This window comes from Balearica regulorum, chromosome 13 (assembly GCF_011004875.1).
Source record: "Balearica regulorum gibbericeps isolate bBalReg1 chromosome 13, bBalReg1.pri, whole genome shotgun sequence".
Lineage (NCBI taxonomy): Eukaryota > Metazoa > Chordata > Aves > Gruiformes > Gruidae > Balearica > Balearica regulorum.
In genome coordinates this window covers 22,684,148-22,711,398 of record NC_046196.1, presented here as the reverse complement: position 1 = coordinate 22,711,398, position 27,251 = coordinate 22,684,148, and the positions used below count along the sequence as shown (strand labels likewise).

The 27,251-nt window shown below is 55.6% G+C and overlaps 1 protein-coding gene across 1 annotated transcript in view; it reads left to right on the top strand.

Moving 5' to 3' along the window:
* Nucleotides 1–287: 287 nt before the first annotated feature.
* Nucleotides 288–27,251, top strand: part of CPNE2 (copine 2) — a 54,995-nt gene continuing 28,031 nt past the window's right edge. The window contains 4 exon segments of the mRNA XM_075765215.1: nt 288–308; nt 12,125–12,321; nt 20,067–20,246; nt 24,456–24,530. Coding sequence (XP_075621330.1) covers nt 12,154–12,321; nt 20,067–20,246; nt 24,456–24,530 — 423 coding nt within the window. The 5' untranslated portion in view covers nt 288–308; nt 12,125–12,153.

Genomic DNA, 27,251 nt, shown 5'->3' with positions numbered 1-27,251 from the left:
AGCCTTGGCTGGCGTTCAGAGGCAGGGCCGGGGGAAAGGAGAAGAGGAGGTGAATTTTCTGGCGCGGCGGAGTAGCCAGGCGTTAGGAACAGCGCTGCTGGCAGGATGCACGGCGTTGTGAAAAAAAGAACTGAACGCTTCCCCCACCCCGAACTCTTGGTTTGTCTTTCAACTCTCTGTAAATTATCTGTTGAGGGACCTGAGTCATCACTTTTTGCTGCTTTGGCTCGGTTTCCCTGCGGCTGGCTTTGTGAGGTGGCTTGTTTGGATCACAGGAGCAAGGGAAAAAGTAATTCCCAGGAACTCAGGTGAGTTTGGAGACCATAACGACTTAAACCACCAGAAAAACAAACGTAGCATTTGGCAACAAGGGCTCCACTTTTTACGTGCCTGCTGCTTTTCTGGAGGGTTTGGGAACTGTCAGATTTTATGCCTGTAGCCAGCAGGAAAAAGCTCGTGTCTGAAATAGTCGCCTTCCCCCGGCCCTGGATTTTCCGTCATCACGTGATTCCAGAAGCTGAGGATTTAAGAAGAAACATTAGCTGTCGTGAGGCTGATCTTAAAAATGAGACAAGCTGGGAACGCTTTGCTGTTAAACAGCAAGCCCAGTGCTGTGCAACCATTTAAGCCGAGTTTTATATTCCCTCGAGCAGTGTCTAAAGCTGTTGGAAGGGGTCGAGAATTTATCAGCCGCAATTCTCTTTATGAACCACCAGATTTTTTTTTTTTTGTATCGCTGATGTACAAATCCGTCTTGGGGTGAAGCTTTGCACATCAAGTGGCAGCATCTCTCTGCTGCACAGCAGGCTGATAAATACAATTTTTTTGGGGGGAAAGCTTCGATGGTAGCAACGGGCATCACCTGCCTGCGGGGCAGAGGCGGGCTCCAGCCCCGGGCACATCGGCGGTGCTCTCTGTGGATGGTGTCAGCATGCCAGTGTAAATGAGCGTTGTGAGTAGCTACCTATTAATTAATATTTATTTATGTTGTCAGGGGAAGGGCTCTGAAGCTCTGCCTGCTCTGGGGATGAAACGGTGCAGGGGATGGAGGGACCTGCACGCTCGTCCTCTCTTGGGGCTGCTGGTGGGGCCTTTCTGGCTCACTTCTAATTTTGGCATGTGGTTATGCTGGAAATTGGTTAAAGACATTTCTCATTACCTATGTGATGGGTTTCCCCCCCCCCACTTGTGAGACGTGGTGTTGGCTGGAAATAGGAATTCAATTAAAATTCAGAACTCTGGTGTTTTTGTTTTCAGTAACTTAGAAAAGCCTTTAGTCAGTTAAAGAGCCAGTGTACATGGAGCACGCTTGAAACGCCGGAGGTTCCCTCGGCACCCGGGAGGGAGCCCCGCTGGCTGCCTGCCCTTCACAGCCCAGCCGCCTTCCTCACGGGGCTGCCCTGCTCCTTTACGTTTCACGGGATCTGGCTTTAATTAAAGTCAACTTCTTCCTCCAAATCTGCTTGTACTGCTTGCTGAAACAGATACATCCCCCGCCATCCTGAGAGCAGCTCGTACGGCCGCTGTAGTATTGGGGTGGGAAAGTTTTAATGCAGCAGCTAGAAGTTAAAATCTGCCCCAAATCCTGAGGGTGCCTCATCCTCCCTCCCCGCGTGTCCTGGTTTGCTCGTTTGTCCCGCCCGGAGCACACGTCCGACATGAGCATCGCCGCCACGGGGAGGTAAGAGATTCGCGTTTGGCATTTGCCTCTCTTGGACGGAGCCTCCCGCGGGTGCTGCCTGCGCCGTGCTGCCTGCGGCACTGCTGCCTGCGGGGCCCAGCCTCCCGCTTGCCACGGGCAGTGTTGTTTTTCCGCTCCGGCACGGCGAAGGGAAGCAGCTGCCCCGGCAGTCGGCAGCGTGTGTGGCGCGTAAACCTTTTCCTTGGGTCTGCTTTGTAGGGCGGCTGCGTACGGGGTTTGATTCATGGCGACATCACGATGTTTTCTGCCCCAAATCACAGATTTCCCTAAAACGAGCCCCAGAGGAAGTCTGTAGTCAAGCGAAAATGTGCAATCTTCTCAGCATATCTAAGCCAAATACACACTTGCCAGCGGAGACTGGAATGGGGTTGGTCTGTGCGGCTCAGCCATCACTGCACGTCCTTAACAGAGGACGCTGCTACACTCTCGTCTTGCCCTGCCCCTCGCTTGCCCTTTCTCCGTTTCTGAGCAGCAAGCACGGAGCTGCTGCCGCTCCAGAAACCACGCGCGGATTTGTGAGCAGAGCATGCCATGGGCGCAAGGCACGCAGCGAGTGCAGGGCATGCAGTGAGTGCAGGGCGCGCAGCAATCACAGGCCACGTAGCGAGGCTGGGGTCTGCCTCCTGCTGAGGCACCCATGGTGTGGTTGTCTGGTAGCAGCCATCGGAGCCCATCTATTTCCTTTCAGGTTTACAGGAAATACTTTTCTGTGTGGGTTTTTTTGCCAGTTTCTGATTTTCTCAGCGGTCTCCCAAAACGTACTCAGTGTCTGCAGCTCCTCCGGACCCGTCAGCAATGGTGCTGCCTCCCTCCGCACGTCACCGCTGGGTGTGGAGGAGCGAGTTTTGCTTTCGTTTGTCAGGCTGGAGCCCTTGGCTTTCCACCGGGGGACAGTTTCAGAAACACCTTTGTCGCTGGGAGCCCGGGGGCTCTGCCCTCTCTGAGGCGCTCAGCTCTCCTGCTCATCGGGGCTCGTGATTTCTCGCCGGTAAGTAGTTTTAGATGCTTTGGGGACATTAATGACATTTTCAGACTTCATCTGGAGCGGGTTGGAGAACAAATCCTGCTGGTCTTTGCTTCCCTGGTGCCAGGGCAGGCTCTGCCCAAGGGTGCCGGGTTGGTGCCAGCCGGCTGGCATCCGCGGCTGCCCACACACCAGAAGCGGGTAAAGGTGTTTGGTTTTACTTGCGCTTCCCCCACTTACTGAGTTTCGGTGTCTCTGCGGGTGTGAGTCCCTCTGCGAGGACGTGGGTCCCGTGTGGTCCTGGAGCTGTGACCGGGCAGCAGCCGTGTCCCTTCAGTCGTGGGGGGGACGGGCCTCCACCCCAGAGGTATGCTGGCATGGGTACAGGACCACTGCAGGGGCTCCTGCCTTTCCCGATGGCCTCGTCCCGGGGGACGGCAGCTCCCCTTAGCTACGGTGTGGCTGCTCGGGGCAGAGCGGCCCCAGGGACCTCCAGTTTCTGCTTGGATGGGGGAAGTGGCCAGGCTGGCAGGTTTGGGTGGTGCCTGGGGGGGGCGGGGGGACCCTTGGAGATGTGATCGGGGCTGGAGGAGGAGGGGGGGATGCGACGCAGGCTGGGCTGGTGTGGTGGAGTCTTGCTCCCGCCCTGCTGGTCCTTCATCATGAGCTGGTTTCGTTGCCGGTGCCGCTCTCTCCTGGAGTCCAGCAGCTGCTTTTGCCACCCGTGGGGATGGCAGAGGCAGCTGGAGGTGGCAGATTCATGCTTGGTACCTGCGGCGGCTGCCTCGGCTCTGGACTGGGCAGGGGAAATGCTTTGGAGCGGCTTTTCAGGTGACGATGGTTTTCAAATTGAGACGAGCAGCCGATGGTGCTGAGCAGCCCATGGCTTTCCAGGCAGCGCAGGGAGGGCCCTGTGCTCACGGGTCTGGGTGAGAGAATGTTATTCCATCCACCCAACTTCTTCAGAGCATCTCCCCTGGCTCTGGCTGCTGCAGCCCTCTCCATGGACTCAAATCCCAACAGGCGTTGGACGGCCTTGGGTTGGGCTGCAGGTGGGGGAGAGGGGAAGCAGCACAGAGCAGCGAGGGACTTTGCCCAAGGCGGAGGTCTGTAGAAAACAGAAAGCAAGGTGGCCCTGTCCTCTCCGGCTGTGGCACGCAGCCATCCTGCCACATGCGGGGCCGCGGTGCCTGCGGAGCACCGGGAGCCTGCGGGGTCTTGGCAAGTGCCGAGTGCCATTGTTGGTGATGGTCGAGCAGCAGAGGAGCTCTGCCAGCGTGATGAACCATAAGTAATGACGTCTCCTAATCCCCTTTCCCTTGAGGATCTTATGTGCCGGACCTGTTAATGCGATTATGCCGGTATTATGGTGTGAGATATTATGCTGTTACGGTACCTGTCAGTGTCCCGACTCCGTGGAGCACCAGGGAAGCCGATGCTCTGGCACCTTCGTATGGATGGAGCAATGTCCCCTTGTGTCCCACGGGATGCCCTGGGAAATGGCAGTCAGGCAGGGGATGCTCCCGTCCCGTGGCCCAGCATGTGCCTTCACCCTCTGGGTGGCCCCTGCCCGCTCACCCCTGCCTGCTTCCCCTGCCTGCAGTCCCTGCCCGCTGTCCCTGCCTGCTGTCCCTGCCCGAGCAGGCTGTCGCAGATGAGCACCCCGGCAGGGCCGGGATTCTGAAGGGCGTCCCTGGGCCACCCGCACCAATGGGTGGGACAGGCGGTGCCATGGCTCCTCTCCTCGCACCATGTAGCTCCTTGCGAGCCAGCCGGCTGCCTGGCAGGGAGGCAAGGCCACAACGTCCCCTCTGCCCCCGAGCAGGGAGCAAAGGCAGCTTCACCCAGGGCCAGGTCCTGCTGGGGGGTCCCCAGGAGGTTTTATGGTCGCTGTGGGTTCCCTGTCACCCGTCACTTGTCCCAGGCAGGGAAGCAGCGATCTTTCCCCTGTGTTCAGCTGAAGAAGCTGGGTGGGGGTCCCAAATCTGTGGGTCAGAGGTGTGTGACCCGAAGCCACAGAGGGAGCGACAAGCATCCCCATGGGCAGGTCCTTCTGCACAGAAAGTGCTGCTTCAAGTTATGACCCCAGATTTATCGATGCTTGGATGTGCCTTAGTGGGTCGTGTCCCCGTTACCCCTCCGGTTGCTCTCTGGAGACGGATCTCCCGCTGGGTGAAACTCTCCCTGCACGGTCAGGGTGGGATCCTGGCATCCTGCCCGCCCCGTGTTGGGCCTGGGGTGCTGGGATCAATCTGACCTAACGCCAGCCATCTAATTGCCACGAGGCTAATTGCCACGGTTCCCTGGGGGCTGCGGGAGAGGATGCTGCAGCCTGTTTGAGACCCTGTGCGGGGTACAGGGACCCCCTGAAGACGCCAGTCTCTCTCTGGGCATTGCCGAGGGAGCTGAGGATTTTCTGCCTCATTTTTCAGCTGGGATCTGCATTGCCCAAACCGCTTCCTGCCCAGTCCTGCTCCAAATCCTGGCGCTCTCCCTTCCCTTCTCCTTCAGCCCCCCTGGCCCCATCCGTCCCGGTGCCACGCGTGGTCCCTGGCCTGCTCCTCTCCGTCCCTCCCAGGGATGAGCAGTGGTTTGAGGTGGGAGCTCGATGGGAACGTAGCTTTGGGCTGATTCAAAGCAGTCCTTGGAACCGGGGTGGGCTCTCAGTGACCGCCTGGCTTAAACAAAAGGGTTCACATGCCCGTAGAAGCGCGATGGTGTTACAGTCCCTGTGGGTTCCCAGCTTCTGGCATTTTGCGGTTACATTGTCTGGCCCCGAGTCCCAGATCCCTCTGTCGGTGTCGTTATGGGGGTGCTGCAAGTCGCCTCTCAGCTCGCCCTGGAGAGACCACCGGCGGTGGCAGGATGGGCCTGTCCCAGCAGCCTGGGTGACCAAATGTTTTTCTCCAACGCCACACGCTGCACCGGGTGCCGGCCTGTCCTGCCGCGTTGGCTCGGTGGCGGGCGAGTGGCCCCATGTGCAGCCCCGCTGGCACCCCCCTGCCCCGTCCTCGTGCGCCACCGTGTCCCTTGTCCCTGGTGCCTGGAGTAGCGCAGACGGGTGTACTTGAACTGGGGAGCAAAGGGAGGGCCGGGGCTGTTCCTCGGCCGGTGGTGACTGCTCTGCGGTGTCGGTGATGGCGGGACTGTCCCCGTCCCCCATTCCTGACACGCCCCATGAGACCAGCTGTGGTTTGGGAAGATCCTCCTGGGGTGGGACCTGCTCTTTGGTGGACATCTAAGCAGCAAGGGCCTGGGACGGGTCTGTGCTGCCCTTCGCCGAGTGATGCCCTCCAGGGCACGTACACCAGAGGATGGGGCTGCATGGGTCTGGTGAGGGAGCAGCATCCTCCTGCTTTCTTGGCCAGCCCTGGTCTTGCGATGAAGCTCGATTCACGCCCTGGGGACCCCAGGGAGTTGGTGGTGCTGCCGGCTGGGCGAGGGCTGGGTGCCCGTGCTAAGCTGGGGGGTCTGGGTGGCAGCCACCCTCTGCTTCTCACCTTCACCATGTACCGTTAAAAGGGTTTTGGGGACGCCGGGTTTCCCCCCGCTGGACTGCCCAGCTCCTGGCACACCTGGTACCTGCCAAAGCTGACCGTTCAAATTCAATCGGTTTAGAGTTATCCCGCTACAAGAAAGGTGTCTGAGCCCCTTCCCAGACCATTAAAACTGCTGTTCACCCTCTTCCCTCCGATAAATTCATTTAGTTATCACCAAATGGCGTTGCATTGGATTAAACCCACCGAAGACCGCTTTCCACCGAAGACCTCTTTCCCTTGAAAGCACCTGAATGCAAGAAGTGCCGCTGGGATGCACTTGTGTTCAGTGCCTTGCTCCGGGACTCCGGCTCATCTTCCCTTTCTGCCTCAGTTTCTCCCTTGGGCTTTTATTCCCGTGCCCCGTAGGACTCGGGACAACTCCCGCACCTGTCCTGGCGCGCTGGCTGGGAGGTCGTGGTGCCCAACGCAGCTGGGTACCGCAGCCCTCTTTGTGCAGCATCTTCTCTTGCTGGCTGGGAAGCGGGGATACAACCTTTTGGGGGGGGAGCGAACCGTGAAGCCACTTTGGGGGGGGCAGCTCTGGTGCCACAGGGTTTGCCGCAGGGTTTCCCTGTGCTTTGTGGCTCCCAGGTCACCCCCAGTGACTTTGCATGGCTCTGCCGATCATCAGCCACCGGAGCACCTTACCGGGGGCTGCTCCCGTACCGGTCGGCGCGGCCGGTTGGGGTTTTGGCAAGGAGGGTGCTGCCTACGCCAGCACCAAACCGCGCTGGGACTTGGTGGACAGGGGCTATTCTGGGGACAGCGGAGGGCTGAGGGGAGCTGGACGTTGTGGGTGACCATTGCCTGGGCACAAAATGAAGAAGTGGCCGCTGTCACACTGAGGTGGCCACCAGCCATTGTCACACCTCGCTTGGGACAGGCTTTTGCAGCACCAGTGTGAGAAACCCAGCTGTCAGCACGAGCATCGGTGGGGCTCGTTGAAGCATCATTAGGCACAGTTTCCACCAGGAAGAGTTCACTGGGGCAATTACTTCATTATATTGTCCTGAAACCCCTTATTCCCGCTGTATCAGGCCCCCAAAATATCTCGGTATGATCCCCGTGGCTCCTTCCGTCGGGCAGCACTGTGGGACTCGCTCACGGCGTGCCAGCCTGGAAAGCAGCGCCCAGCCTGGGCATCCCCCTCTGCCGTGTCTACCCCAAATCTCTGAGAATTTGGGAGAATTTGAGCTCAGTGCCGGTTGTGCTGCCCACGCTGGGATGCTTGGAGTCAGTTTTCAGCCCATCCCTGCCTCGCAGGAGAACTGAAGATTCTCTGCTGGGGCAGGTACCCAAGGTACGTCCGTGAGGGGAGTTTTCATGTGCAAGCATCCCCATCCTGCCTCCCCCAGCCTGCTCCCCCGCAGCAGAGGCATTTGGTGGTGACACCGGCAGCACGGCGCTGTGTACATGACTAATTGCACGTGCATTCAGGAGGTAACGAGGCTGTTATTAAGACCAGGTGCAGGCTGGTGAATCCACCGTGTTGCCTAGGCGAGACTGAAAGGCAAACAGTTTTGCTTTGCAAAATAATTCTGGAGATGACTGTATTTGTTGATGGGAGGGAGGAAAGTGGCCGGCGCGGGTTTTGACGGCACGGGGAGCTGCGCCGGACATCCGTCACGGAGCATCCCAGCTTTTCCTGGCGTCTCCGTCTCCGTGTGTGCTGTGTTTCAGCTTTTTCCGCTGCTCTGGGCAACTGGTTTCTGTGTCCTCCCGCTCGTCCCCTTTGCTTCAATGTCCTGACAACCCCTTTTCTCCTGCTCTTCATCCTCCCTGGGGTGCGGCTGCTCTCCCGCTGTGTCTCCGCTGCCCGTAAGCTCAGGTGCTTTAGGGTGCCTGAGTGCTTTACAGGACCCCAAATTTACCCGCCTGATGGTCCTCCCTCTCATTTCCCCCTTCCAGAAAGGGAATTTGCTTCTACAATTGCAGTAGGCTGTAGGGGGACAGCCCAAGTGGGTAAACGGAGTCACGGGTGACTTCTGTGGGGTATTACAGAGACCATGGCTCGTCCCAAAGAGGGGAAGGGACGTCCCCGGGAGGCACCCAGAGGGACTTTGCCCCAGTCACTGGTGGGTATTGGTACTTCTGTGGCTGTTTCAACTATGCCTGGTATTCCCTGGGAAAATAAATCCGATTTCTTTAAGGAGAAGAGATCACTGGGGTTTGACAACACTATTAATAGTTAAAAAAGCCCCCAGAATCTTTCACTTAAATCTCAGTGGCACAGGTTTGGGTTTTTTCCCCCATCTCTTTTTTTCCTGTTAATGCTTAAAACGGGGCCTTGGCGTGGCCTGAGCGACCGCTTCTCGGGGGGCTTCTCGGCTGCAGAGGGATGAGGAAACTCCCAGGGCAGGAGTCAGTTTGCAAAACAGGTCCCACCTTCCCCGGCTCCCCTTTCAGATGAGCGCCGGTAAAAAGACCCCAGGGCTTCCAGCCGGCCCTTCTGCGCTGCGCTTTGGAGAGACTGGGGGGGCCATGGGAGGAGGAGGAGGAGGAGGAGAACATCTGTGTGCATCGCTCTGGGGCTCCCAGATGTTCCTCTCTGATATTCTGGGTTGCCCCAAGGGCTTGTGCGTGCCCCCAGCCGGCGCAACCCCTTGCTGCGGGGCATAGTGGGCATGGAGAAGCATGGAGGTGACCGAGTCATGGAGGAAAAAGCACTTGAAGGTTATGCAAAGACGCGTCCGGCTCAGGAGGTGCGAGAAGCTGGAGCCCAGAGAGGATTTGGGGTCCAGGTCGCTCCCTGCGACTCCTCTTCAGGCATTTGCTGTGGCCAACGGCAGACGGGGCCGCGGGGCAATGGGACCTTCATGCTTGTCCCCGAGCCCTCTCGTCAGTAGCCCGGCCGCGTTTTGGCAGGAGACCACGTGCCCGTGAGATGGGCACGAAGCCGGCAGCTGGGATTGTACGTCGGGAGAACGTTTGGCTGCAGATGCCAAACGAGTCGCAGGATTTCGTTCAGGGCGGCAAATGCGGGGAGAGGAGAACAAAAGGAGGAGCGACTGGAATACAGACGATGGCGAGCCGGCTCTTCCGGTGCCAGCTCAAATCTCCCCCTCGAATTTAAAGCATTTGCTGGGGGGGTTAAAATGCTGCCAGCTCCTGAAGCCTGGTGGTGCTGCAGGTGGGAAACCTCTGTCCTGGTGGTTCTGCCCCTGCCTCCTCTCTGAGCGTTGCCCTTTCCGTGGGGTTGTTTGGGAGCCAACCTGGCTGGGAATATGACTTTTTCGTTTAAACTAATTACTTTCTGGCTGAATCAGGACAGTTGCACTCCTTGGGGTTTTATACCAGGGCTGGAGCTGGGGGGGAAGGAGTAGCCCAAGCCGTGATTTGGGAGAGCTGCCCATCTCTTTGGGGTGTCCGTCCCCGGTGGGCTGGCTGGACCAGCAGCTGCTCAGTGGGAAAAAATCGTCTTTACTGGGACGGTGGTGAAAGGGGTGGCGGCATCTTCCCACTGCCTTCTGCCTTCCCAGGGAGAGGGCAACCGCAGGGTTTTGCGCTTGGCACCCGTGAGGTGGCACCGAGCTCTCCAGGTCGGCCCCTGGGGAAGGGGCTGCTGTCCTAGGCCCTGACTTTGGGTGCCCGGGTGGGGAATGTGTCCGTGTAGTGTGTGTCCCCCCCGCCCCCGTGCAGGGGACACGAGTCCCACCAGGTCTCTGCCCTCAGCTGGCCCCAGCCGGCGCTGGCCGCCTCTCCTCTTCCCCCACCCGCTCCGACCGCTGCTCTGCGGGGAGCACAGCAGGCTGAGCGCCGGGGCCGGAGTGCAGGCGGTGCGCAGCGTGCTGAGAGGATGTTTTGGTGCCTGCCAGCCCTGGGAAAAAGCTTTTTCCACTGAGTCATTTGCTGCCTCTGCTTTTCTGTGAGACGGCGCTGAAATTTGGGGGAAGGGGAGATGGAAAAACCCAGCGCAGATCCCGCTGCTCAGGCAGGACCAGGTCCATGCCAGCGCAGCTGCCCCGTGTTTGCTTTTTGGAGGGAGCGGCAGACAGACAGCAGCAGAAATAGAACAGGCCCGGCTATTTTAAGACCTTGATTGCATGAGCTGTGCATTAAAGAAAAAAAATAAAATAAATAAAATCTTTGTTTTAGCTGCAACTGGCAACGTGGGCTTGAGGAGCAGAGGCAGCTCTGGAGGGGACGGGCGTTTTGGAGCCGTCACCCCCGCAGCCCAGGGGCTTCGCGGTGGATGAACCGGGAGGACTTTTGCTTCTGCGTGCGTTTCTGCTCAAAGTCACGGTAGATGGACCGCTGCCCACGCGTGCTGCTGGTTCGGTGCCGCACTGCTGTGAACGGGGAGCGACGGCACGACATGGGCTTGGTCTAGGAGAGGGGAAACCGCGGTCAGGGAAGGGACGTGGCTGCTGTTTCGGTGATGTACCCGTGTGCACGCAGCCAAGGATGGGGATTTTCTTCCTCTGGAGATGTTTCTGGGTTCCTGTGGAGCTGAAATGATTGCACCACTCTTGCCCTGAGCAGGGGGCTGTGATGAAGAACGTCCATTTACTGCTGGGGGTAGTAAAAAAACAAAATCAAGCTTGTTTCAGGTGCCTTAGTGCCAAGCAGCGAGTTTGGCAGGTAGGAGAGGAGGGCTCAGAGCCCTGGAAGCAGGAACTGTTTTCCACTCAGTATTCATCACAGCTGGGCCTGAGCGGTCCGAGCCTGGAGGTCCCTCTCCCGTAGCCATGTAGGGGCTGGGTCCCCCATCCCCATCCCAGCCTGGAGGTTGAGCTGCAAGGGAAGGGAGCAGCAGCACAGCTCCCAGCACCGCCAGCGCTTGGAAATACTCACACCTGGGCAAAACAAACAAATAATATTAATTGAGGTTTCAATGCCAAACAGCAGCAGATGGCTTATCAAGGTGGGGGAAGGTGATGTTTGGGGTTTTCAGATAACGTGGATGAGGCAAGAGCCGCTCTTGGAAAAGAGGGCTGTGGTGAAAGGTGTTGAAGCAGCTGCTGAAAAGAGTGCTCTCTCCAACAGCCACCCCAGCCGCCGAGGATTTGTAGTGTAACTTAATCTGAAAATGCTTTTTCTTCTCTTTCCCGCCCCCTTTCCTATTCTCTGTTGAAGACCCTCGATGGTTTCTGCTGAGTAAACTGCACATCAGAAGGCAAAACTGTTGTGTGGGATGGGGCTTTGCACTCATAGTGGTACAAAACACATTTGTATCTGCAAAATAGCTTTGGTAGAGGAGTTTTGGTAAGCTGTTCTTATAACAAAGGGGTTTTATCAGGGCCCTGTAAATCATCCCGTACACCAGGTCATACGGTGGTTGTCACATTTGCCTTGCTCTTCTGTGAACCAGCTAATGCCGCTTTTTAATTGCTGCCAGAGCCACCACTTTCTGCTGGCCTGGTGCGTTGGGTGGAGATAGGGCTGAACTGGGGCTGGAGCTGCCCTGCACCCTGCTCATCCTCATGGTCTTACCCCTTTCCCTGTGACAATTTGGGGGGCAGAGCTCAAGTTTGGCCCTTGTAGCTTAGGTCCATGGTCCATGGCTTGGGACCAGACAGATGACAACCAGTTTTCATACTGAAAGATGGTGTGGAATTGTAGTTCCTCCCCACAAAAAAAACCCAACATGCTGGAAGAAGAGGTTGGGGACCCCCCCCTCTCCCTCAGGGTGTCAGCAGAAGACATTACCTTTCCTTGATAGTCTGTGATTTATGGAGCAAAACCAAGCCAGGTCGTAGATGCTGTGCTGGGCTCCCACTCAGGATGTCTGCCTGGTGTGGTGGCCATGTGGGGATGGTGACTGGGCAGGTGCTTTGGAGCCAGGAAAGCCTCATAACTGACTGAGTGTACCTTAGAGCATGCGGCTCCGGATGTCTGGGCCCGACCCACCGGCGCCAACAGAGCATTTGCTGCCTTTCTGCTTGCACTGAGGTTTCTCTCCATTCTTGTGTCCCACAGACTGCCTGGAGCTGCTGCCACTGGAGTCCATGGCGTACACCATGACTCCCACGCCGACGGGGCCCGTTGGCTCCCAGTACTGTGTCTGCAAAGTCGAGTTGTCCGTCTGTGGCCAAAACCTTCTGGACAGGGATGTCACTTCCAAATCTGACCCCTTCTGCGTCCTCTTCATGGAAGTTAATGGGAAGTGGGTGGAGGTAAGTCCTGAAGAGGTGTGGATTTCCACCTCCTGTGGTTTGCCTGTGCTGGTGTCTCTTCCCTCTGTGCTGTGCTACAAGTCTGGTCCTCGTTCCTTCCCGAGCAGAGCTGGAAGCTGTTCTGGTTCTCCTGAGGCTGTGTTATTTATTCTGTGTTCTGCAAGCAGTCCATTCCCCATCGGTGCTTTCTGCTTTGTGCTGGAGGTTAGATTTAACTGCAGACCTCAAAATGCTGACATCTGGTGAGGGACGTGGCGGGCGTGAAAGGGTCTTGCCACCTTCAAAGTGGTCCTAGCCCCTTCTCAATCTGCTGTAACCTGGAGATGCTTCGGATTTGTCCCTGCCCGTGGCAGAGGGGTTGGAACTAGATGATCCTTGAGGTCCCTTCCAACCCAAACCAGTCTGTGATTCTGTGATTCTATGCTTTGGGTGCCTGAATTGCCAATCCCATGCGACAGTTAGATGTTGTGACGTCCCGCTTGCAATGGGGCATGCTTCTAGGTGAGCCAAGATAAGCTGGGTTTTGGGTCACATCATAAAGGAAGTTGGTCTTTGGGTTTTGCTTGAAGAGTGGCTTTTCCTAGGGGCCGGGATGAGGATCTGGCAGGTCAGTCCAGTGGAAAAACGCTACCCAGGGCATTTCGTGCTCTGAACACTTGTGGCCTCCTCAAGAATTATATCATGGTCAACATTCCTTAAGCCGGGCGTTTCATGGGCTTGTGAGCGGCTGGTTGCGGAGAGGACAGGACCACGGGACGGGGAGGGAGACCATTGGGAGCTGGGTGCGTGGGGGTTGGATCAGTTCAGCTGCAGACTGACAGCAACCGGCTGGCAAATCTTGAGTCTTTGCAGACATTGGTCTTTCCTCCTTACCAGAAATCTCATAAGTACAGGCTTCAGCTGCTGTGTTTGATACCGGGAGGCCCTAAGAAGAAACTGCAGAGGATCAGGTTATTTGCTTGGTTTCAGAAGCTGGCTCCTTATAAATGAGAAAGGTGATTCCTACAGGAAGAGAGGAGGGAAGGGATCATGATGTAGACATGGATCAAGTGCACCCTCAGCAAGTTTGCCGACAACACTGAGCTGTGTGGTGTGTCGACACGCTGGAGGGAAGGGATGCCGTCCAGAGGGACCTGGACAGGCTGGAGAGGTGGGACTGTGCGAACCGCATGGAGTTCAACAAGGCCAAGTGCAAGGTCCTGCACATGGGTCGGAGCAATCCCCAGTATCAGCACAGACTGGGGATGGATGGTCAGAGAGCAGCCCTGAGGAGAAGGACTTGGGGGGTGTTGAGGGACCAGAAGCTCAACAGGAGCCAGCAATGTGCGCTGGCAGCCCAGAAAGCCAAGTGTCCTGGGCTGCATCCCAGCAGCATGAGCAGCAGGTCGAGGGAGGGGATTCTGCCCCTCTACTCCGCTCTGGTGAGACCCCCCTGCAGTGCTGCGTCCAGCTCGGGGGTCCCCAGGACAAGAAGGACATGGAGTTGGTGGAGTAAGTCCAGAGGAGGCCACGGAGATGATGCGAGAGCTGGAGCACCTCTGCTATGGAGACCTCAGGCTGAGAGAGTTGGGGTTGTTCAGCCTGGAGAAGAGAAGGCTGCGGGGAGACCTTAGAGCCCCTTCCAGTCCCTGTTAAAGGGGCTCCAGGAAAGCTGGAGAGGGGCTGGTGCCAAGGGCAGGGAGTGACAGGCCAAGGGGAATGGCCTGAAGCTGCAGGAGGGGAGATGGGGATGGGATGGGAGGCAGAAATCCTTCCCTGTGAGGGTGCTGAGGCCCTGGCACAGGGTGCCCAGAGAAGCTGTGGCTGCCCCTGGCTCCCTGGCAGTGTTCAAGGCCAGGTTGGATGGGGCTTTGGGCACCCTGGGCTAGTGGAGGGTGTCCCTGCCCATGGCAGGGGTGGGACTGGATGGGCTGTGAGGTCCCTTCCAACCCAAACCGGTCTGGGATCCTATGATTATCCTTTTCACCAGCTTTGGGTATCTGTGCTGCACCAGAACATCCTGCTCAGCAGATGTGCACAGCTGCTTGCAGCCCCTGGGCTGTGGGCACCGATGGTCCGCACAGAGAAGCACGCTGCCATGTTCCTGCGGCCGGGGAGGTGTTTAGTTTTATTTTCTTTGTACGTCCTGAGTAGCTGAGAGCTGCATTCATTTCCTCTGCCTCCCCACCCACTCCCACACAACCTTACTCCAGGCCAAGACCCTGCTGATAAAGGCTCTTTAAGGACGGGAGGACTGTCCGGGGCTGCGCTGTCCCTGGCGGCAGGTGAACGCGGGATAAATCCACCCTCTCCGAGATGCAAACAGGTATGGGGAGCCCTTGTGTTGTTCCCAGCGGGACGACGCTGCCGCTGACCGGGCTAACGGAGCGCGAGGGAATTGACCCTCAGCAGCTGCCTGAATTATTTTGTAGCACAAGTAAAATGTTGGCTTGATCCCAAAAGCTTGCTTCCCAGCATACCCACCAACTGGATGTGTGTTCCTTTGAGAATCCCCCCTCCTGCGGGGAAGGGCTGCAGGGGTACGTCAGGAGACTGGGTGCACGCATGCTGCTGGCACCACAGACTGCCCAGAGATGCCCAAATTGGCTTTGAGCAGCATGACCTTGGTCATCACCAGCAACGCTGCTGCAGCGGCAAGAGGTCTCCCTTAGGTGGATCTCGCAGGCAGGTGCACGTCTCGGGCTGGCTTTGCAGTCAAGGTGTGCACAAAGCGGACCGGGAACTCCCAGGATGGTTTTCATGGCGCTTTATGGACTGTTCAGCATCTCACGTGGAGAAACCATAGTCGTTGTCTCCTTCTGCAGCAGTCCGAGTTGGGCAAGGTGCCATCTGTGATAAAATTGATGTCGTGAAACCAAACTCCAGAGTCTGTGCAAGAGCATTTAGCTCTATGCCTAAGAAAAACCTTTGGGCTACAGGGGAAAAGACTCTGGGCTAAAATGTGAAAAAAAAAAGGGGGGATTTCATTTTATAACTGCCATTACAGTGTAAGGCGTCTTTTCAGTTGTTCAGGTGAGCAGAGCATGGGGGTGTGATGGATGGATGGGTACAGGTGCCGTTGTTGGGATCAGCCAAAGGGCATTAAATAATGTTAAAAGTCAAACAAAAATCGTCCCAGTTCCTGGGAAATTAGGTGAATTTTTTCAGATGCTTGGAGTAGCTGGGCAGCCTTGGGTGCTTGGCCAAGGATGTGGTGAATCAATGGGCATCACCTCAGGTGTCCTGCAGCTGATCTCACCATCAGTGGGGAGGGTGTGGGGGCAAACTTCACCACACCGGGGTCTGCAATTAACTGTGCTCAGCAGCATGGATGAGACTAATGAGCTTTCTATCCTTGATAGGTGTCATCCCTTTGACCTGATTGTACTTTTCAGGGATTTCTCTTGCTGTCAGTAACGTCTCAGTCCAGCAGGTCTGATTCCAAAGCTTCTTTTACAATACAAATGTGTGGTCTGTGGGTTGGTTGGGTTGGTTTTTTCCTTCCCTTTCCTCTGCTATTTTTAGCATCTTTTTAATTGGCAAGACGTAAGATAGGCACTGGACGTCAGCCTCAAACGGCAGATTGCTTAGCGCTCCGCTGCCGTGGTTTCAGCGGAGGTTAGCGCACTGTGCGAGCTGGCACGTGGTGCGGTGTGCTCGCGTGCCACAGCGCTGGCCCTGGTCCACCAGCACAGCCGGGACCACCGTCCCCCCGCACCCCTCATGGCAGTAGTGGTGCCCGGGGCTGGGCTGCGGCTGGGTGCCAGGGAGCACCGGGAGAGGTGGGCTCGCCTGCGAGAGCCTGGCTGTGTGGGGCGCTTGGTGGAGCCCTGGCAGCTCGTGCCACCATGGTGCAGAGCTTCCCTGGGGCTGCCTGTGGTGTCCTGCGTGGATTTTGGCCACGCAGATGTGACCCTTGCCCTGAGATGACCCTCTTTGCCATCTGAAAGCGGTGGCCTTAGTAACATAGCTGAAATGTAGGGAACGGATGGCGACAGCAGCAGCTCAGCGGCGTCCCACCACACTGCCCCTGCGTCCTCCGCTCTGGGTTAGCGACGTGTCCCAGCTGTCAGACCTGGGTTAGGATGTGGGTTTCCTCCTCCAGGACCAGCCCCAGCCACAGTGGTGCCAGCGTCTGAGCTGTGCGGTGGGGCTGAAGCACCAGCTGATGCCCACAGAAAGGTTTCTGCTTGCTGTTCTTTCTAGCTGTCACATTTGTTCCCAAATACAATTATTTTGTCTTGCTGAGCTTAATAGGAACTAAAAAACCTTTGTGAATCAGCCTTGGAGGGGGTGGGGGAGGGAGGGACAATAAACCACAGGCCAAGAAGTGACATGAAAATGGGTGATGTTTCAATGCTCTGCCCAATGATGTCATCTCACAGGAGCCATGAAAGACCTGGCCTGTGATGCCAGGAGCAGGGACACATGACTCAGCCATGCCACTGCCGTTGTGCCACTCACTCTGAGTCATCCTGCCAGCCTCACGCCTCCCGCACGAGCTTTCCGTGGCGCTTGGGAGAGCATCTCCCAGTGTCAGAGCACCAAGTATCTCCATGTGCTGAGGATGCTTGAAGATCTCTAGCCAACCTCCTTGGAGGACTCTCTGGCTGCATTCGTTGAACACAGGGGCTGTCGTTAGCGATGATTTCCCAGTTTCATGCTTGATTTGAAGAACCAAGACTCTTATGCAAACAGAAATCTTTAATTAGGCTGCTTGCCTCTTAAAAACCCTTGTGTTTTCCTACTCTTGGGTGGCAAAGCCACCTCTGCTCTTTGCCTTTGTGTAAGCCTTGGGGGCTAAGGGGAAGGCAGGAGCTGATGGCATGCTGGTCTCCTGGTGGAGGTGGTGTGAAGAGGCCTCCTACATGATGGTCACTGGCAAGGTGACCAGTGCTGCGTCAAACCAAAGACCAAACCATGTGCAGCAAGCAGCTGGGGCTTGCGATTTTGTTGTGCTTCACATTGACAATGGGCAGGAGATCAAATGCTCGTCAATCTGGGTGTTGAAGGAAGCCCCATCACTCTGGAGGGCTGGCTTAAGACACATTGGCTGGGCTTCCCTTCCCCTTTCCCTGGGCCACCCCTTCCAGGGCAAAGCTGGAGATGGGACCTCAAGTTATCTCCTTCTAACTGGCACCTGGGAGCGAGAGGACTGGTCTCCCTTGGTCCCTGGCTTCCCAGTGGTTCAGAGTACAGGGAAGGAGCTAAAATCCATCTCCGTTGCTTGCACAGTCTTCTCTCCTAGGCTTGAAAGGGGATTTACGTGTATTGTGCTGCTGAAATAAGGTAGAGCTCGTGAATGCCCACTGCTCCTGGTCCACTGCATCTCAGAGCAGACGTCTGGGACCTTCTGTACGGGATGGCAGCAGAGAAGGAAGGAGCTGCATGGAGCTGTATGGTCCTGGCCAGCTCACAGCCCACCGGTGTTGATGCACTTGATTCCCTGAGTGCAGCAGGTGGCCATTCCGGGAACGCAGCATTTACTTTAGTCATTTCTTGGCAATTAAGACAGACTAAGCGAAAAACTTCAAAAACCACTGCGATAGTTGGTATATACAGCAAACTCACCACATTTCCACTCAGTCCCTCCAGACCTGCCTCCTGTGCTGAATGAGTTTCTTTGGGACTAAGGTATGCATTTGCTCTTTTTTTTGGGGGGGGGGGCTTTTTTCTGCTCTGCTGTGCTTATTTCTGGCTCCACAGCTCTGGCAGCCATCCTGCCGTCCCACAGTCTGGTGCTGCCCAGGCATGCCGGTGCGGGGCTGCTTTCTGCAGAGGTCCTGCCCTGGGATGCGGGATGCGCAGGTGGCTCAGCCTGGCCCGGGACCGGGTGTCCTGGCTATGGGACGAGGCAGGATGCTGCCTGGGACCGGGTGTCCTGGCTATGGGACGAGGCCGGATGCTGGCCGGGACCGGGTGTCCTGGCTATGGGACGAGGCCGGATGCTGGCCGGGACTGGGTGTCCTGGCCATGGGACGAGGCGGGATGCTGGCCAGGGCTGCGGCATGGCTGGAGGCTCCGTGCTGTCCCACAGGCAGATGGGATGGTCTTTCCAGGCACCAAGGGCAGCAGCCTTTGACAAAAATGATGCTGGTGAACGGGTGCCTTTCTCTTCTAACAGTGCCTGTAACCATGTCCTGGGAGAACAGGGCGATGTGGCAAAAGAACGATGCTCTTAGCTCTTCTGCCAGCTCTGGTGGGAGCGTGCCTGTTCCAGCTCGGATGCTCAGAGCCGTCGGAGCATCCCGTGGGGCTGTGTGGGCAGGATGCCCCTCGCCAAACCGGCTGCCACCTTGTGCAATCTCCACACGCTCTCAGTAGCTGCTCTCCTGCCGGAGCTCCCCCCAGCTCTCGTGCTGGCGGGCTTCCCCTGGCTGCGGGCGGCCGTCTCTTGTTCAGCACCCGGCTGTGCCGCCAGCAGCCCTTCTGCCCGTCTTAGCTTCATAAGGGTGTGCTGGGCTCCAAACTTGCCCTTTCCTGCTGCCTCTCGGGATGGACGATGGCGTGGTGGGGATGATGGCTCCTGACATTAGAGTTCAGACCGTCCTTGGCCACTGATTTCCAGAAATAAATACCCCAGCTTTTCTCAGCCTCGGTTTCCCAGTTTTCCCAGTTTCTGCCACTTTGACTAAAATTGTGGGTTGCTGTCTCTGTGTCAGCTGCGTCGGGAGCCAGGCTGCTGCTGCCATGCCCCCAGCCCTCCTGCAGTCTGAGTTACAGGGTCTGGGACCGAAGGTCCATTACCGGAGGGCAGCGTCTCAGGATCTCCGGCGTGGCTGTCCCTGCAATTTTTTTTTTGGCTCACACAAGGCTTTCTGTCCACCTGTGCCATGCTGCGTCATAAACCCACGCTTGCACCGGCTGCCTGCCAAGTTTCCTCTGCTCTTATTGCTGCTCTTGGCTGTGGGATGCTGCAGACCGCTGTGGTGCTTCCCCTCTGATGGCGGGTTCCTCACGCTTCCAGCTTCCATCATCCTCCATGCTTTTGCCCTTCCAAGCCATCATTTCTTCCAGCCTGCTCGCAGTGGCTCAGGATGACAAAGTCTATTGAAGCCTTGTCTTCTGGGTCCTTCCAGCCTCTCGTTCCTCCTAATGTTTGATGAAATCTATGAAAAATGGCCTGCAGTGATTTATTTTTTTTTTTCCATGGAAGGCCAAGAAGGAAGAAACCACACAAATGTTTTATTTTGAGGTCTAGAGGGAAATGCTAGAGGGTTGATGTTCTGGCTTGTGACACTTTCTTTTTGCTTGTCCTTGCTGTTAGCTGCACAGCCTGAAAGAAACAGGTTTGGTGTTACAGCTGTGAGTGTCTGCTTGAGGATCAGAGCATCAGCTCCTGGGACAACAGGGGTTAGAAGCCAGCAAAGACTCTGGCTTCAGTGAGAATCATAGAATCACAGAATCATAGAATCTTAAGGTTGGAAAAGACCTCTAAGATCATCAAGTCCACACCAAGCCTTGGCTGGGTGGGCGCTCCTCTCCTGGCTGTTGGCTGGGGTGGGCTTGTACGGCCCCGTGCACCCCGTCCTCGGGGACGCAGGTCTCTGCACAAAGTGTCGTTACTCGTGTAGATGGATCCCACCTTGTGTACACCGGGCATTACGGCGTTAGGGATAGCTCTGCTGAGTGCCTGCTGTGCTTGCTCTCTGATGGTCACTGCGGGGTTTGTGGGTGGCTCTGGCTGAAGCCAGAGCAGAGACATGGCAGTGACAAAGAGGCAAGATGCACATGCCTAAATGCCTCTTTTTGTTTTTTCTTTGCAGCTTGACAGGACAGAGACAGCTGTGAACAACCTCAACCCAGCTTTCGCCAAGAAGTTCATCGTTGACTACCACTTTGAAGAAGTGCAGAAGCTCAAGTTTGCCCTGTTTGACCAGGACAAGTCAAGCATGCAGCTGTATGAGCACGACTTCCTGGGCGAATTCTCCTGCACGCTGGGCATGGTGAGTCTCTGAGGTCCCTGCAGGAGCTCGCTCTCCTCCAGCAAAGGGGCCCCAGATCATGTCAGCCACAGGGACGTGGTGCGATTAGAACTGCTGCTCTTACCTACTGTAAAGTTTGCTGGGTCCTTCCTGGCAAAACTAATTTAATTTGCTTGTCACGCTTCAAGTGTTGGGGTTGAACTGTGCCGTGTTAGGGCTGTTGGCTACTTGCTGAAGTCTAAGCTGGTCATAGTGTGGGCTTCTGCTGGTGCCTGAGAGAGACATCAACTGGAAGCTTTCGGAGGTACCTGCATCTCACCATGGGTTATAGTAAGAACCCTGGGTTTGGACTTGGGAAACCTCCACATGTTTAAAGTTAGGATGCATTGTGGTCTACCTTTCTATCTCAGTTTTGGTTTGGTGGTTTTTTTTTTTTTTTTTTGAAAGCTTTGTCCATTGCTGTTGTGTAGCAAACCATCTCTCCTACTTACTTTAGCATGTTGGTGCAGGAATGTGTCTTCTCCTCTTCCCGTGGAAAAGCTTTCAGGACACAATGTGATTTATAAGCCTTTGGAAGGTCTTTGTGTTCATGAGCCCAGACCCTGTTAGAAGTTGGCAGCTACATTCTCCAAACGTCTTTGTCCTCCGCGCTTGCTCTGACTCAGAGGCCAGGAACGAGGGGGATATTTTCCATTCTTCTGCAGCATCCAGCTGCTCGAGGATGCTGTGGTACCTGGCACCAGCGCAGGGGCTGGGAGAAACTGTCCCTGTTGTGCTCGGTGCTGGGAACCGGTGGGAAGCAGACGCTGCATAGGTGGGTCGGCGTGGACAGCCGAGGTGTGCGGGGAGGCTCCGGAACGCAATGGCTTGATGACAGACTGCGATATACCACTGCACGTGGTGGTGGTGGGGGGCGAGTGACCTCACCGTCACCAACTCAAGAGCTTGATGTGTTAGAAGAACACTGACATTTACAGAGTTTGAAGTGTAATGTCTGAGGTTTTGGAAGTGCTTTGTGATGACCTCATTCTGCTCCTGCAGAAGTTAAGAGACAGCACAGGCAACAGCCCCGGCCAGTGTTCAGAGATTTAGATGAAACCCATCCCTTACTGTTAGTTCTGTTGCTGAAACGCAGCCACCTCTGGTGTGGGGAAGTTCAGCAATGCTACTTCTGAAGGTCACGGTCCTGCTGGAAGCTGCCAGCACAGAATTTATGGACATAAGGAAACGGAGCTGCAACCTTGCTGTTCCTAAATGCGGCTCTGCAGAAGTCCGGGGCTCTGCAGGCTCATGCTGGAGAAGAACGCTATCTGTATGTGCTGGGGAGAAAGGTGGACCCTCCTGCTTGTTGGGTCTCCCAGAAGAGCCCAACCCTTTCTGGTGCTTTGAAAGGTGGTTAGCTCAGAGCATGAGACTGGACAGGCCACCTGGGGGCTGTGGTAATGGTGGGGACTGGGCAGCTCTTGGCAGGTCTCACATCCACTGTGCCTGCTCAGAACAGCTGATGGTTTAGCCGTGGTGGCTCACGGGCATAGCATAACTGTCTACTCTGTCTTCAGCTGGACTTAGTCCATCAGAAAAAAGAGAGCTCTGAGCTTCTGTAATCTCATGCAAGTATTTACACTCTGCAAAAGAGAACTTGGCTTATATGTGTGCCCCATTTTTGATGATTTTTTGCAGCCCTTCCCATGTGAGCTTCTTGGTGATCTTTAGTCCACCACAAGACACCAGCTTGGAGTGGGGAGATCTTCTCATTTTCCTTTTTCCCCTGAAGTTCTGTTAGCCTCCTCTCCCTGTGGGCAGCACGGACTTGCAGCACAGCCCGGTCACGGGGCAGAGGTGGACCAGAGGGGTAGCACGTGCGCAAGGGTGAGGAGGGGGGTGAAACGGGGTGGACGGGGGCTTGTGGGTTCATCCACCCTGCTGTGGGTTTTCTGATGGCTGGGGTTTATCTGGTGGGATGTTTCCATAAGCCTGCCAAGTTTTGAGGCACAGGCAGCTCATAGAAGGGAAGGAGAGTAGCCGTGGGCAGCAGCAACTGCACAGCGAGCATCTGACTTTTCGGTTTTGAGTTTGCATCGGAGCTCTGTCAGATCAGCCAGATTGTTTTATTGCAGCTAGTGAGGTCTCTGGTGAGATGTAAAAGGATGGTTGGATCGTTTGTGGCCCTGTAACGACCTCTGCGACCAAACGAAATGTAACAGGGACCAAATTGCAGGCTGGAGGGTGTCCGTGGTTTCTGCTAGCCAGGGCTGTGAGGAGATTTCACCTCCCTGTGCAGTGTGGCACAAACATCTAGTTACGCTGGCTGGTGATTCCTACACATTTGTGGGTCAAAAGCACCAGGATGTGGCTGGCTAGCCACAACGGGAAAGGGGGTTTGCCCTGAAATTGCAAGAACCATAGGATCACAGACTGGTTTGGGTTGGAAGGGATGTTAAAGACCGTCCAGTCCAACCCCCCTGCCATGGGCTGGGACATCTGCAACCAGATCAGGTCGCTCAGAGCCTCATCCAACCTGACCTTGAATGTTTCCAGGGATGGGGCATCTCCCACCTCTCTGGGCAACCTGTGCCAGTGTCTCACCACTCTCAGAATAAAAAATCATAGAATCCCAGCCTGGTTTGGGTTGGAAGGGACCTCACAGCCCATCCAGTCCCACCCCCTGCCATGGGCAGGGACACCCTCCACTAGCCCAGGGTGCCCAAAGCCCCATCCAACCTGGCCTTGAACACTGCCAGGGAGCCAGGGGCAGCCACAGCTTCTCTGGGCAACCTGTGCCAGGGCCTCAGCACCCTCACAGGGAAGGATTTCTGCCTCACATCCCATCTCCATCTCCCCTCCTGCAGCTTCAGGCCATTCCCCTTGGCCTGTCACTCCCTGCCCTTGGCACCAGCCCCTCTCCAGCTTTCCTGGAGCCCCTTTAACAGGGACTGGAAGGGGCTCTAAGGTCTCCCCGCAGCCTTCTCTTCTCCAGGCTGAACAACCCCAACTCTCTCAGCCTGAGGTCTCCATAGCAGAGGTGCTCCAGCCCTCGCATCATCTCCGTGGCCTCCTCTGGACTTACTCCACCAGCTCCATGTCCTTCTTGTCCTGGGGACCCCCGAGCTGGACGCAGCACTGCAGGGGGGTCTCACCAGAGCGGAGTAGAGGGGCAGAATCCCCTCCCTCGGTGATTGTCTTCCTCCTTTAGTTTAAAACCATTACCCCTTGTCCTGTTGCTTTAGGTCCTACTAAATGCCTGTCCCCATCTTTCTTATAAGCCCTCTTTAAGTATTGAAAGGCCACAATAAGGTCTCCCCGGAGGGAGGAGGACATTTCTGGGGAGCAGTGGGAGGAATCCAAGCATGGCTGGGTCACCTGGATGGCAGGAGCAACAAGTTAAGCCATTTCCTTACATGGTCTTTTTAATTATTATTTTTTTCTGACTGTGTGACATAGGACCAAAGGTGGAGGCAGGAGGATGGATGGGACTGCACTTTTTAAACTGCAGCCCCCTAGATCTCGAAGGGGTCCCCACGAGGTGTGGGAGCAGAGCACAGCTACTTCCAGCTGGACCCCAATACGGGGGTCTGTGCCTTGTGGGGAAAACTTATGGGATCTGCAGATCTGGAGGTGACCGAAATGCAGTGAGCTAGGGAATAATGTCAAGCTCAGCAGCCAGATCGTCCTGTCTGGCCTCTTAAAATCCAGAAGTGAAGGGGAGAACATGTCTTTGGGGGGTGCTGAGCCCTGTGCCTTGCTCAGCAGCAGTTGTGCAGGGGGTCCAGAACGACGCTGGGGGAGAGCATCTGGCTTGTCATCAGGATTTGTCCATGGAAACGTGGCCCAAAAGCAAGTTGCTGGCAGGGCTCATGGCAGAAGTGTTTAAAACAAGGTTTGAAAGGTTGAGCTGTGATTTCTCTGGGAAGAAATCACGGTCCTTCGGCTGTGTGAGGTCCCACCCACCTGCTCCACGCAAAGAGCTGGTCTCTGGGTTCAACAGGACATGGTGATTCACCCTCTTGCTCCGTCGCTGCTCTGCACCGTTCAGCTGCTGCCCTGCACCCCACGGACTCGGGTGAGGGTGGTGACATTCACAGTCTCATGGTCATCCCTCAGTATGATGTCTGTCTTCTACTGTTGTGAATGCTTAATCTGAATTAACGAACATGAGCAATGATCAGTTGCTTATGAGTCTGCTTTTGATCACTTGTACAATCATGATTTTACTTTCTTTGGCTTCTCTAGATCGTCTCCAGCAAGAAAATAACAAGGACTCTCCTTCTGGGGAACGGCAAGCCGGCTGGGAAAGGGATGATAACGGTACGGTTACTCCTTACGTTACCTACTGAGCATGTAAAGGCGTGCAAAGGTTATTGTCAACAGATAACAACCTGGGGGCAATGCAGGACACTCACCTGGGGGCCAGGAGACTGGGGCTTATCTCGTGAACATTTTTTCCCTTTGCCTCCCACTTTCCCGCCCACTTTGGTCTGTTTGGAGGACGATGTATTTGGGGCCAGTGTCTTGGCCAGTGTCTGCCTGGTGCTCAGCGCTGTGACTCCTCAACCTCTGCTTCGGTCTCTGAACTAAGAAAAACCTCAGTCTGGAGAAGCAGAGAGTAAGTCTATGCTGCGGTGGTTTGTTATCTGGTCCAGCACGCGTGCTCAGCCCTCCCTGGCGCGGCGGGAGGTGAGAGGGCTGATTCCTTTGCCAGCAATGGGCGGTTTTGTTTATGGGAAGAGGATGGGAGCCATGCCGTAGCAACAATTCTCATAGCAACAGCCGCTGCTCCCAATGCAGACCCCTTCGGGCAGTGGCCTTCCCGCTGCGGATCTCTTTAGTGACTTTTTTTTTAAAAATAAAAGGCTAAATTTATGTGCGTTTCTCTCCTGCCACATCTCCCATCCTTTTCGGGTCTCTTCTGTGTTAGACGTTTTGCGAGATGCGCAGCCGGGCAGCAACAGTGTGGAAGAAAAGGCCAGCAAGGAGTTAAACCTCCGTCAGGTTTAAAAGCGCTGGAAGGGTTTAAAAGTGGTTTAAAAACCCAGGACCTGGCTGCTGCGAGGGCATCTCCATCGCTGTTTGCTCTAGAAGATGGGAAGATGCTGCCCAGCTTTTCTCTAATTGCTGGAGTCAGTCTTTAAATGCCAGAGGAAAAGCTGCAGTGAAGTCCGCAAGCAGTGCCTGATGCCACGTGCCATCCCCAAGGGGCGGGGAACTCGACGTCAACACCCCGGCTGATGCTTGAGTGGGAAGAGCTGGACCAGATGAGAAGTTTCCGGTCAAGTTCAAAGGTTACACGCTTAAAAAAAGGAAGGTCCTGATCTGTCACTAATGTGGCATTAAAAATCAAAGGGTCTGAGACATCTGCTTCATTTTGTACCATTGATGCAATTTTCTGATCTGGTCTGGGGGGTTTTTTTGCCCTGGCTTGGTGATGGTGGGCATCCTTCCTCGCTGCTGGGCACGGCCATGGACACCATCGGAGGAGCAGGCTTCTGCTTTGGACTCACTCACATAAAACATGGAGTTTGGAGCCAAACCCTGCCTTCCTCACCCCATCCCCTTCAATTTTGCCCAAGTATCCTTCTTAACTGAGATGCCACAGGGGTGAATGCAACAGAAGTACCTTGGCTGGGTGGACGGGATCACATGGGGGTCCCTAGGTTTGAAGAGATGGGGAAAATCCCGAAGTGAGCCACTGTAGAAATCAATCCCAGGATCCTGCTGTGGAGGGGACATTGTTATTGTCCACACTGGCCAAGAGAAGATCATAGAATCATAGAATCATAGAATCTTTAAGGTTGGAAAAGACCTCTAAGATCATCAAGTCCAACCATTGACCCAACACCACCATGCCTACTAAACCATGTCCCAAAGTGCCACATCCACACATTTTTTTGAACACCTCCAGGGATGGTGACTCCACCACCTCTCTGGGCAGCCTGTTCCAATGCCTGACCACTCTTTCCGTGAAGACATTTTTCCTAATACCCAGTCTAGACCTCCCCTGACACAACTTGAGACCATTTCCTCTTGTCCTTTCACTAGTTACTTGGGAGAAGAGATGAACACCCAAGATGCCACCAGCAGCCTGCAGCAGTGTGGCATGAGGACATACCTGGTGTGTCTGCATGGTCTGGCTTTTACGTAGCCTCCAGTGAGCTCTAAAATGCTGGACACCACCTGGACGTGCTTTTGTGGGGATCAGCAAAGGGTGAATTTCATCCACTTCCCTATAGCTCCTCTTCCTCACGCTGGTTTTGGTGACTGGGCGCACCCATCAAGGACTAGGTGGGAGAGAAAACCGACACCATGGGTTTGCAGTAGGGAACTTCTGACTTCGTGGCTGTGTGGGGCACAGAGGAACATTGGGGTTTGCATGTGGTGAACACATCCTCTGTGCCCCAAAGAGCGATGTCCTCCCCGGAAAGGCTGGGAGGTCGTTGGGGACCTGCGGCTCATCCCCAGGTGGATTCAAAAGCTGCATCTCTGCCTCCTCGTCTCTGCAAACTCCCTGCTCTCCTAAGTGCCAACAACCCTCTGATTGCTTGTTCTGCAGAAAATTGTTCCCTTGATTTCTGCAAGTTTTTCTAAAAGCCTTGCTGTAATTACGCTGCGTATCTCCAGTGAAGGACAGCCTCCTTGTGCGAGCCAGCAAACGGCCGTGCTTGGGAGCACTGTGCCCGAGGAAAATGTCTGCGCCGTGCTGCCGGCTCCTGCCCGGGGAGGATGCTGTGGCCAGGGATGCTGGGGCACTGCTCGGCCCGGAGGAGGGAGAGGTGGGGAGCAGATTCTTGGGCAGGACACAGCCTTGAGGAAAAAAAATGCAAGTGATTCAGAAAATGGCTGGTAACAGAAGTGAATAAATGTGGGGTTTTTGTTATAAACATTCCTTTTCTTAAAATACCAGGAGACTCATTAGACCACGTTCCAGACAAAACCGGCCCACTGGTGGTTGGCAGCCGAAGCCCTTCTGGAGTGTATGTGAATAAAGTCTCCTCAACTGAAGTAATCCGGGCTGCACTCCTGCCTGCTGTA